Below are 12,557 nucleotides of genomic sequence, written 5' to 3'. Positions count from 1 at the left end.
TTTGATTATAGTTGAAAATTGTTGGATTATAGTTGAAAATTGTTTGATTCTAGTTGAAAATTGTTGGATTCTAGTTGAAAATTGTTGGATTATAGTTGAAAATTGTTGGATTATAGTTGAAAATTGTTTGATTATAGTTGAAAATTGTTTGATTCTAGTTGAAAATTGTTGGATTATAGTTGAAAATTGTTGGATTATAGTTGAAAATTGTTTGATTCTAGTTGAAAATTGTTTGATTCTAGTTGAAAATTGTTTGATTATAGTTGAAAATTGTATGATTATAGTTGAAAATTGTTGGATTATAGTTGAAAATTGTTTGATTCTAGTTGAAAATTGTTGGATTCTAGTTGAAAATTGTTTGATTATAGTTGAAAATTGTTGGATTATAGTTGAAAATTGTTGGATTATAGTTGAAAATTGTTGGATTATAGTTGAAAATTGTTGGATTATAGTTGAAAATTGTTTGATTCTAGTTGAAAATTGTTTGATTCTAGTTGAAAATTGTTGGATTATAGTTGAAAATTGTTTGATTATAGTTGAAAATTGATTGATTATAGTTGAAAATTGTTTGATTATAGTTGAAAATTGATTGATTATAGTTGAAAATTGTTTGATTATAGTTGAAAATTGATTGATTATAGTTGAAAATTGTTTGATTATAGTTGAAAATTGTTTGATTATAGTTGAAAATTGTTTGATTATATCTTAAAATTGATTGATTATAGTTGAAAATTGATTGATTATAGTTGAAAATTGTTGGATTCTAGTTGGAAATTGTTGGATTATAGTTGAAAATTGTTGGATTATAGTTGAAAATTGTTGGATTATAGTTGAAAATTGTTTGATTCTAGTTGAAAATTGTTGGATTATAGTTGAAAATTGTTGGATTCTAGTTGAAAATTGTTTGATTCTAGTTGAAAATTGTTGGATTATAGTTGAAAATTGTTGGATTCTAGTTGAAAATTGTTGGATTCTAGTTGAAAATTGTTGGATTATAGTTGAAAATTGTTGGATTATAGTTGAAAATTGTTTGATTATAGTTGAAAATTGTTGGATTATAGTTGAAAATTGTTGGATTCTAGTTGAAAATTGTTGGATTCTAGTTGAAAATTGTTGGATTATAGTTGAAAATTGTTGGATTATAGTTGAAAATTGTTTGATTATAGTTGAAAATTGTTTGATTATAGTTGAAAATTGTTTGATTATAGTTGAAAATTGTTGGATTATAGTTGAAAATTGTTGGATTATAGTTGAAAATTGTTTGATTATAGTTGAAAATTGATTGATTATAGTTGAAAATTGATTGATTATAGTTGAAAATTGTTGGATTCTAGTTGAAAATTGTTGGATTATAGTTGAAAATTGTTGGATTATAGTTGAAAATTGTTGGATTATAGTTGAAAATTGTTTGATTATAGTTGAAAATTGTTGGATTCTAGTTGAAAATTGTTGGATTATAGTTGAAAATTGTTTGATTCTAGTTGAAAATTGTTGGATTCTAGTTGAAAATTGTTGGATTATAGTTGAAAATTGTTGGATTATAGTTGAAAATTGTTGGATTATAGTTGAAAATTGTTTGATTCTAGTTGAAAATTGTTTGATTCTAGTTGAAAATTGTTTGATTATAGTTGAAAATTGATTGATTATAGTTGAAAATTGTTTGATTATAGTTGAAAATTGATTGATTATAGTTGAAAATTGTTTGATTATAGTTGAAAATTGTTGGATTATAGTTGAAAATTGTTGGATTATAGTTGAAAATTGTTTGATTATAGTTGAAAATTGATTGATTATAGTTGAAAATTGATTGATTATAGTTGAAAATTGTTGGATTATAGTTGAAAATTGATTGATTATAGTTGAAAATTGTTTGATTCTAGTTGAAAATTGTTTGATTATAGTTGAAAATTGTTGGATTATAGTTGAAAATTGTTTGATTCTAGTTGAAAATTGTTTGATTATAGTTGAAAATTGATTGATTATAGCTGAAAATTGTTTGATTATAGTTGAAAATTGATTGATTATAGTTGAAAATTGTTTGATTATAGTTGAAAATTGATTGATTATAGTTGAAAATTGTTTGATTATAGTTGAAAATTGATTGATTATAGTTGAAAATTGTTTGATTATAGTTGAAAATTGTTTGATTAAAGTTATAAATTGTTGTGACAGGAAACACTCGCCACGTTCATCAAGTGGAAGGACGAGCCAGTAGAGGTTCTCAGCACCACAGATGGTCCAGTACACATCACGAGATCGTCTGGTTCTGTTTGTCACCAGGACCCCAGGTAGGTCCTCCAGGTGTGTGTGTGTGTGTGTGTGTGTGTGTGTGTGTGTGTGTGTGTGTGTGCGTGTGTGCGTGTGCGTGTGCGCGTGTGTGTGTGTGTGTCGTTGTTGAGCTTCTCTTGTCCACAGAGTGTGTGAAGAACCTGCGTCGCATAATCCTCACATTTGGACTGATGACATCACACGCTGGCCGGTGAGAACCCTGCTCCGGTGTCATGGTTCTGACTCGCACACATACTAATGTCATGGTTCTGACTCGCACACATACTAATGTCATGGTTCTGACTCACACACATACTAATGTCATGGTTCTGACTCACACACATACTAATGTCATGGTTCTAACTCGCATACATACTAATGTCATGGTTCTAACTCGCACACATACTAATGTCATGGTTCTGACTCGCACACATACTAATGTCATGGTTCTAACTCGTACACATACTAATGTCATGGTTCTGACTCACACACATACTAATGTCATGGTTCTAACTCGCACACATACTAATGTCATGGTTCTAACTCGCACACATACTAATGTCATGGTTCTGACTCGCACACATACTAATGTCATGGTTCTAACTCGCACACATACTAATGTCATGGTTCTGACTCGCACACATACTAATGTCATGGTTCTGACTCGCACACATACTAATGTCATGGTTGTGACTCACACACATACTAATGTCATGGTTGTGACTCGCACACACACTAATGTCATGGTTCTGACTCACACACATACTAATGTCATGGTTGTGACTCGCACACATGCTAATGTCATGGTTCTTACTCGCACACATACTAATGTCATGGTTGTGACTCACACACATACTAATGTCATGGTTGTGACTCGCACACACACTAATGTCATGGTTCTGACTCACACACATACTCATGTCATGGTTGTGACTCGCACACATGCTAATGTCATGGTTCTGACTCGCACACATACTAATGTCATGGTTGTGACTCGCACACATACTAATGTCATGGTTCTGACTCGCACACATACTAATGTCATGGTTGTGACTCGCACACACACTAATGTCATGGTTCTGACTCACACACATACTAATGTCATGGTTGTGACTCGCACACATGCTAATGTCATGGTTCTGACTCACACACATACTAATGTCATGGTTGTGACTCGCACACATGCTAATGTCATGGTTCTGACTCGCACACATACTAATGTCATGGTTGTGACTCGCACACATGCTAATGTCATGGTTCTGACTCACACACATACTAATGTCATGGTTGTGACTCGCACACATACTAATGCCATGGTTGTGACTCGCACACACACTCATGTAATGGTTGTGACTCGCACACATACTAATGTCATGGTTCTGACTCACACACATACTAATGTCATGGTTCTGACTCACACACATACTAATGTCATGGTTGTGACTCGCACACATGCTAATGTCATGGTGCTTACTCGCACACATACTAATGTCATGGTTGTGACTCACACACATACTAATGTCATGGTTGTGACTCGCACACACACTAATGTCATGGTTCTGACTCACACACATACTCATGTCATGGTTGTGACTCGCACACATGCTAATGTCATGGTTCTGACTCGCACACATACTAATGTCATGGTTGTGACTCGCACACATACTAATGTCATGGTTCTGACTCGCACACATACTAATGTCATGGTTGTGACTCGCACACACACTAATGTCATGGTTCTGACTCACACACATACTAATGTCATGGTTGTGACTCGCACACATGCTAATGTCATGGTTCTGACTCACACACATACTAATGTCATGGTTGTGACTCGCACACATGCTAATGTCATGGTTCTGACTCGCACACATACTAATGTCATGGTTGTGACTCGCACACATGCTAATGTCATGGTTCTGACTCACACACATACTAATGTCATGGTTGTGACTCGCACACATACTAATGCCATGGTTGTGACTCGCACACACACTCATGTAATGGTTGTGACTCGCACACATACTAATGTCATGGTTCTGACTCACACACATACTAATGTCATGGTTCTGACTCACACACATACTAATGTCATGGTTCTGACTCACACACATACTAATGTCATGGTTCTGACTCGCACACATACTAATGTCATGGTTGTGACTCGCACACATACTAATGTCATGGTTGTGACTCGCACACACACTCATGTAATGGTTGTGACTCGCACACATACTAATGTCATGGTTCTGACTCACACACATACTAATGTCATGGTTGTGACTCGCACACATACTAATGTCATGGTTGTGACTCGCACACACACTCATGTAATGGTTGTGACTCGCACACATACTAATGTCATGGTTCTGACTCGCACACATACTAATGTCATGGTTCTGACTCGCACACATACTAATGTCATGGTTCTGACTCGCACACATACTAATGTCATGGTTCTAACTCGCACACATACTAATGTCATTGTTCTGACTCACACACATACTAATGTAAGTAAGTAAGTAAGTAAGTAATATATATTTATATAGCGCTTTTCGAGACCAGGGTCACAAAGCGCTTTAACAATCAAAACAATACTCAAAACAGTACATACTTCAAAGATCAAGATAATACTGAGAACAACACAGGAGTTCCAGAAATTCAAGGAAAAGCCTGAACAAATAGAAACGTCTTAAGATGTTTCTTAGATCATCAAACACAGATGTTTCTTAAAGGAGTCAGTAGATCATCAAACACACATGTTTCTTGAAGGAGTCAGTAGATCATCAAACACAGATGTTTCTTAAAGGAGTCAGTAGATCATCAAACACAGATGTTTCTTGAAGGAGTCAGTAGATCATCAAACACAGATGTTTCTTGAAGGAGTCAGTAGATCATCAAACACATATGTTTCTTGAAGGAGTCAGTAGATCATCAAACACAGATGTTTCTTAAAGGAGTCAGTAGATCATCAAACACAGATGTTTCTTGAAGGAGTCAGTAGATCATCAAACACAGATGTTTCTTGAAGGAGTCAGTAGATCATCAAACACAGATGTTTCTTAAAGGAGTCAGTAGATCATCAAACACAGATGTTTCTTGAAGGAGTCAGTAGATCATCAAACACAGATGTTTCTTAAAGGAGTCAGTAGATCATCAAACACAGATGTTTCTTGAAGGAGTCAGTAGATCATCAAACACAGATGTTTCTTAAAGGAGTCAGTAGATCATCAAACACAGATGTTTCTTGAAGGAGTCAGTAGATCATCAAACACAGATGTTTCTTGAAGGAGTCAGTAGATCATCAAACACAGATGTTTCTTGAAGGAGTCAGTAGATCATCAAACACAGATGTTTCTTAAAGGAGTCAGTAGATCATCAAACACACATGTTTCTTAAAGGAGTCAGTAGATCATCAAACACAGATGTTTCTTGAAGGAGTCAGTAGATCATCAAACACAGATGTTTCTTGAAGGAGTCAGTAGATCATCAAACACAGATGTTTCTTAAAGGAGTCAGTAGATCATCAAACACAGATGTTTCTTGAAGGAGTCAGTAGATCATCAAACACAGATGTTTCTTGAAGGAGTCAGTAGATCATCAAACACAGATGTTTCTTAAAGGAGTCAGTAGATCATCAAACACAGATGTTTCTTGAAGGAGTCAGTAGATCATCAAACACAGATGTTTCTTAAAGGAGTCAGTAGATCATCAAACACACATGTTTCTTAAAGGAGTCAGTAGATCATCAAACACAGATGTTTCTTGAAGGAGTCAGTAGATCATCAAACACAGATGTTTCTTGAAGGAGTCAGTAGATCATCAAACACAGATGTTTCTTAAAGGAGTCAGTAGATCATCAAACACAGATGTTTCTTGAAGGAGTCAGTAGATCATCAAACACAGATGTTTCTTGAAGGAGTCAGTAGATCATCAAACACAGATGTTTCTTAAAGGAGTCAGTAGATCATCAAACACAGATGTTTCTTGAAGGAGTCAGTAGATCATCAAACACAGATGTTTCTTAAAGGAGTCAGTAGATCATCAAACACTGATGTTTCTTGAAGGAGTCAGTAGATCATCAAACACAGATGTTTCTTGAAGGAGTCAGTAGATCATCAAACACAGATGTTTCTTGAAGGAGTCAGTAGATCATCAAACACAGATGTTTCTTAAAGGAGTCAGTAGATCATCAAACACAGATGTTTCTTGAAGGAGTCAGTAGATCATCAAACACAGATGTTTCTTGAAGGAGTCAGTAGATCATCAAACACAGATGTTTCTTAAAGGAGTCAGTAGATCATCAAACACAGATGTTTCTTGAAGGAGTCAGTAGATCATCAAACACAGATGTTTCTTAAAGGAGTCAGTAGATCATCAAACACAGATGTTTCTTAAAGGAGTCAGTAGATCATCAAACACAGATGTTTCTTGAAGGAGTCAGTAGATCATCAAACACAGATGTTTCTTGAAGGAGTCAGTAGATCATCAAACACAGATGTTTCTTGAAGGAGTCAGTAGATCATCAAACACACATGTTTCTTAAAGGAGTCAGTAGATCATCAAACACAGATGTTTCTTGAAGGAGTCAGTAGATCATCAAACACAGATGTTTCTTAAAGGAGTCAGTAGATCATCAAACACAGATGTTTCTTGAAGGAGTCAGTAGATCATCAAACACAGATGTTTCTTGAAGGAGTCAGTAGATCATCAAACACAGATGTTTCTTGAAGGAGTCAGTAGATCATCAAACACAGATGTTTCTTGAAGGAGTCAGTAGATCATCAAACACAGATGTTTCTTAAAGGAGTCAGTAGATCATCAAACACAGATGTTTCTTGAAGGAGTCAGTAGATCATCAAACACAGATGTTTCTTAAAGGAGTCAGTAGATCATCAAACACAGATGTGTCTTGAAGGAGTCAGTAGATCATCAAACACAGATGTTTCTTGAAGGAGTCAGTAGATCATCAAACACAGATGTTTCTTGAAGGAGTCAGTAGATCATCAAACACAGATGTTTCTTGAAGGAGTCAGTAGATCATCAAACACAGATGTTTCTTAAAGGAGTCAGTAGATCATCAAACACAGATGTTTCTTGAAGGAGTCAGTAGATCATCAAACACAGATGTTTCTTAAAGGAGTCAGTAGATCATCAAACACACATGTTTCTTAAAGGAGTCAGTAGATCATCAAACACAGATGTTTCTTGAAGGAGTCAGTAGATCATCAAACACAGATGTTTCTTGAAGGAGTCAGTAGATCATCAAACACAGATGTTTCTTGAAGGAGTCAGTAGATCATCAAACACAGATGTTTCTTAAAGGAGTCAGTAGATCATCAAACACAGATGTTTCTTGAAGGAGTCAGTAGATCATCAAACACAGATGTTTCTTAAAGGAGTCAGTAGACTCCATCAAGCGCAAAGAGAGAGAAGATCGTTCCAAAGCTTAGGAGCAACAGCCTGAAAAGATTTCTCTCCTCTGGTCCTGAGTCGTGTGCGAGGAACCATAAGTAGATTCTGATCCACAGACCTCAGAGCCCGAGCTGGGGTGTAAGTCTGGATCAGATCATGAAGGTCTGACCATGAATAGATCTGAAAGTAAGAACCAGAATTTTAAAGTTGATCCTGAAAGAAACTGGAAGCCAGTGAAGAGTTTTAAGGACCGGAGAAATGTGAGTTCTTCTACTAAAATGTCATGGTTCTAACTCGCACACATACTAATGTCATGGTTGTGACTCGCACACATACTAATGTCATGGTTCTGACTCACACACATACTAATGTCATGGTTGTGACTCGCATACATACTAATGTCATGGTTCTGACTCACACACATACTAATGTCATGGTTGTGACTTGCACACATGCTAATGTCATGGTTCTGACTCGCACACATACTAATGTCATGGTTCTGACTCACACACATACTAATGTCATGGTTCTGACTCGCACACATACTAATGTCATGGTTCTGACTCACACACATACTAATGTCATGGTTCTAACTCGCACACATACTAATGTCATGGTTGTGACTCACACACATACTAATGTCATGGTTCTGACTCGCACACATACTAATGTCATGGTTCTGACTCGCACACATACTAATGTCATGGTTCTGACTCGCACACATACTAATGTCATGGTTCTAACTCGCACACATACTAATGTCATGGTTGTGACTCGCACACATACTAATGTCATGGTTCTAACTCGCACACATACTAATGTCATGGTTGTGACTCGCACACATACTAATGTCATGGTTCTGACTCACACACATACTAATGTCATGGTTGTGACTCGCATACATACTAATGTCATGGTTCTGACTCACACACATACTAATGTCATGGTTGTGACTTGCACACATGCTAATGTCATGGTTCTGACTCGCACACATACTAATGTCATGGTTCTGACTCACACACATACTAATGTCATGGTTCTGACTCACACACATACTAATGTCATGGTTCTGACTCACACACATACTAATGTCATGGTTCTAACTCGCACACATACTAATGTCATGGTTGTGACTCACACACATACTAATGTCATGGTTCTGACTCGCACACATACTAATGTCATGGTTCTGACTCGCACACATACTAATGTCATGGTTCTGACTCACACACATACTCATGTCATGGTTCTGACTCGCACACATACTAATGTCATGGTTGTGACTCGCACACACACTCATGTAATGGTTGTGACTCGCACACATACTAATGTCATGGTTGTGACTCACACACATACTAATGTCATGGTTGTGACTCGCACACATACGAATGTCATGGTTGTGACCCGCACACACACTCATGTAATGGTTGTGACTAGCACACATACTAATGTCATGGTTCTGACTCGCACACATACTAATGTCATGGTTGTGACTCGCACACATACTAATGTCATGGTTGTGACTCGCACACATACTAATGTCATGGTTCTGACTCGCACACATACTAATGTCATGGTTCTAACTCGCACACATACTAATGTCATTGTTCTGACTCACACACATACTAATGTCATGGTTCTAACTCGCACACATACTAATGTCATGGTTGTGACTCGCACACATACTAATGTCATGGTTCTGACTCACACACATACTAATGTCATGGTTGTGACTCGCATACATACTAATGTCATGGTTCTGACTCACACACATACTAATGTCATGGTTGTGACTTGCACACATGCTAATGTCATGGTTCTGACTCGCACACATACTAATGTCATGGTTCTGACTCGCACACATACTAATGTCATGGTTCTGACTCGCACACATACTAATGTCATGGTTCTGACTCGCACACATACTAATGTCATGGTTCTGACTCGCACACATACTAATGTCATGGTTCTGACTCGCACACATACTAATGTCATGGTTCTGACTCACACACATACTAATGTCATGGTTGTGACTCGCACACATACTAATGTCATGGTTCTGACTCGCACACAACTTGTGTCATGGTTCTGACTCGCACACATACTAATGTCATGGTTCTGACTCGCACACACACTCATGTCATGGTTCTGACTCGCACACATACTAATGTCATGGTTCTGACTCGCACACACACTCATGTCATGGTTGTGACTCGCACACATACTAATGTCATGGTTCTGACTCGCACACAACTTGTGTCATGGTTCTGACTCGCACACATACTAATGTCATGGTTCTGACTCGCACACACACTCATGTCATGGTTCTGACTCGCACACATACTAATGTCATGGTTCTGACTCGCACACACACTCATGTCATGGTTGTGACTCGCACACATACTAATGTCATGGTTGTGACTCGCACAGGTGTGTACTCTACCCAAGAAGTGGAAACACACCGGCTACAGACACATGGACTGTAAGCTCAAGGCCAGGCCCTGCTGCGTCGGCACCAAAGGAAGGTGAGTTTCCAGGTGTGTTGTGATGTCATCGATGTTGACCAGGTGTCGTGTCAGGTGTGAGATCAGCACCAGAGAGTATTGTAGCTTCATGAACGGACACTTCCACGAGGACGCCACGCTCTGCTCACAGGTGTGTGTGTGTGTGTGTGTGTGTGTGTGTGTGTGTGTGTGTGTGTGTGTGTGTGTGTGTGTGTGTGTGTGTGTGTGTGTGTGTGTGTGTGTGTGTGTGTGTGTGTGTGTTCTGATGCTTCTCACTATATGTGTGTGTGTGTGTGTGTGTGTGTTCTGATGCTTCTCACTATATGTGCGTGTGTGTGTGTGTGTGTTCTGATGCTTCTCACTATATGTGTGTGTGTGTGTGTGTGTTCTGATGCTTCTCACTATATGTGTGTGTGTGTGTGTGTGTTCTGATGCTTCTCACTATATGTGCGTGTGTGTGTGTGTGTTCTGATGCTTCTCACTATATGTGTGTGTGTGTGTGTGTGTGTGTGTGTGTTCTGATGCTTCTCACTATATGTGTGTGTGTGTGTGTGTGTGTCCACAGGTTCACTGTCTGGACGATGTGTGTGGTTTGCTTCCGTTCCTCAACCCAGAGGTTCCGGATCAGTTCTACCGTCTGTGGCTCTCGCTGTTCCTTCACGCCGGGTCAGTGTCTCTGATTCTAGTACCTATGACTGTTTATTCTAATGTTTCCTCACTTTCATGTGATCGCGTGTGTGTGTGTCATGTGATCAAATCTGTGTGTCATGTGATCACGTGTGGGTGTCATGTGATCAAATCTGTGTGTCATGTGATCACGTGTGGGTGTCATGTGATCATATCTGTGTGTCATGTGATCACGTGTGGGTGTCATGTGATCAAACCTGTGTGTCATGTGATCACGTGTGGGTGTCATGTGATCATATCTGTGTGTCATGTGATCACGTGTGGGTGTCATGTGATCAAATCTGTGTGTCATGTGATCACGTGTGGGTGTCATGTGATCATATCTGTGTGTCATGTGATCACGTGTGGGTGTCATGTGATCAAATCTGTGTGTCATGTGATCACGTGTGGGTGTCATGTGATCATATCTGTGTGTCATGTGATCACGTGTGGGTGTCATGTGATCAAATCTGTGTGTCATGTGATCACGTGTGGGTGTCATGTGATCACGTGTGGGTGTCATGTGATCATGTGTGTGTCATGTGATCATATCTGTGTGTCATGTGATCACGTGTGGGTGTCATGTGATCATGTGATCGTGTGTGTGTCATGTGATCATATCTGTGTGTCATGTGATCACGTGTGGGTGTCATGTGATCACGTGTGTGTGTCATGTGATCACGTGTGGGTGTCATGTGATCACATGTGGGTGTCATGTGATCACGTGTGTGTGTCATGTGATCACGTGTGTGTGTCATGTGATCACGTGTGGGTGTCATGTGATCACGTGTGGGTGTCATGTGATCACGTGTGGGTGTCATGTGATCACGTGTGGGTGTCATGTGATCACGTGTGGGTGTCATGTGATCACGTGTGGGTGTCATGTGATCACGTGTGGGTGTCATGTGATCAAATCTGTGTGTCATGTGATCACGTGTCGGTGTCATGTGATCACGTGTCGGTGTCATGTGATCACGTGTGGGTGTCATGTGATCACGTGTGGGTGTCATGTGATCACGTGTGGGTGTCATGTGATCACGTGTGGGTGTCATGTGATCACGTGTGGGTGTCATGTGATCACGTGTGGGTGTCATGTGATCACGTGTGGGTGTCATGTGATCACGTGTGGGTGTCATGTGATCATGTGATCACGTGTGGGTGTCATGTGATCATGTATTCTAGTAAAATGTTGCGTATGTTAATTTAATATATGCCGTGTTTGTCTCTGATTATTGTTCTGATGAAGGTGTGGTGAAGATAGTTGTAACTAGTGTAACTAGTGTAACTAGTGTAACTAGCATGACTAGTTAATGTAGTATTTATGTAAAACATGAAGTTTATTGTTGCATCAGTAAACGTTGTCATTGTTCTTCTGAGGTGTGTGTTGTGCACACAAGTCGTACACACTCAGGTGATCATGTTTGAAGTGTGTCAATCAAAGTGACAGGAGTCATGTGTGTACCTGTGTGTACTTGTGTGTGCTTCCAGGCTGCTGCAGTGTGTGTTGTCTGTGGTCTTCCAGATGACGGTCATGAGGGACCTGGAGAAGTTAGCAGGATGGCTTCGTATCTCCATCATCTACGTCTTCAGTGGAATCACCGGCAACTTAGCGTCGGCCATAATACTGCCTTACAGAGCTGAGGTGAGGCTGAACACACACATGCACACACACACATGCACATATACACACACGCATAATAACAC

At 39.0% G+C, this 12,557-nt stretch overlaps 1 protein-coding gene across 2 annotated transcripts in view; it reads left to right on the top strand.

Moving 5' to 3' along the window:
• Positions 1-12,557, top strand: part of LOC148087335 (inactive rhomboid protein 2-like) — a 48,217-nt gene that overhangs the window by 25,773 nt on the left and 9,887 nt on the right. For both annotated transcript variants that reach the window (XM_087787238.1, XM_087787230.1), the window contains exons 12-17: positions 2,173-2,288; positions 2,416-2,479; positions 10,114-10,208; positions 10,263-10,338; positions 10,753-10,853; positions 12,342-12,495. In XM_087787238.1, the coding sequence (XP_087643364.1) occupies positions 2,173-2,288; positions 2,416-2,479; positions 10,114-10,208; positions 10,263-10,338; positions 10,753-10,853; positions 12,342-12,495 (606 nt within the window). The remainder of the gene's footprint in view (positions 1-2,172; positions 2,289-2,415; positions 2,480-10,113; positions 10,209-10,262; positions 10,339-10,752; positions 10,854-12,341; positions 12,496-12,557) is intronic.

This window comes from Callionymus lyra, chromosome 1 (genome assembly GCF_982586985.1).
Source record: "Callionymus lyra chromosome 1, fCalLyr1.hap1.1, whole genome shotgun sequence".
Lineage (NCBI taxonomy): Eukaryota > Metazoa > Chordata > Actinopteri > Syngnathiformes > Callionymidae > Callionymus > Callionymus lyra.
The sequence above is the reverse complement of the archived record's forward strand: the minus strand, read 5'-3'. Positions and strand labels throughout refer to the sequence as shown.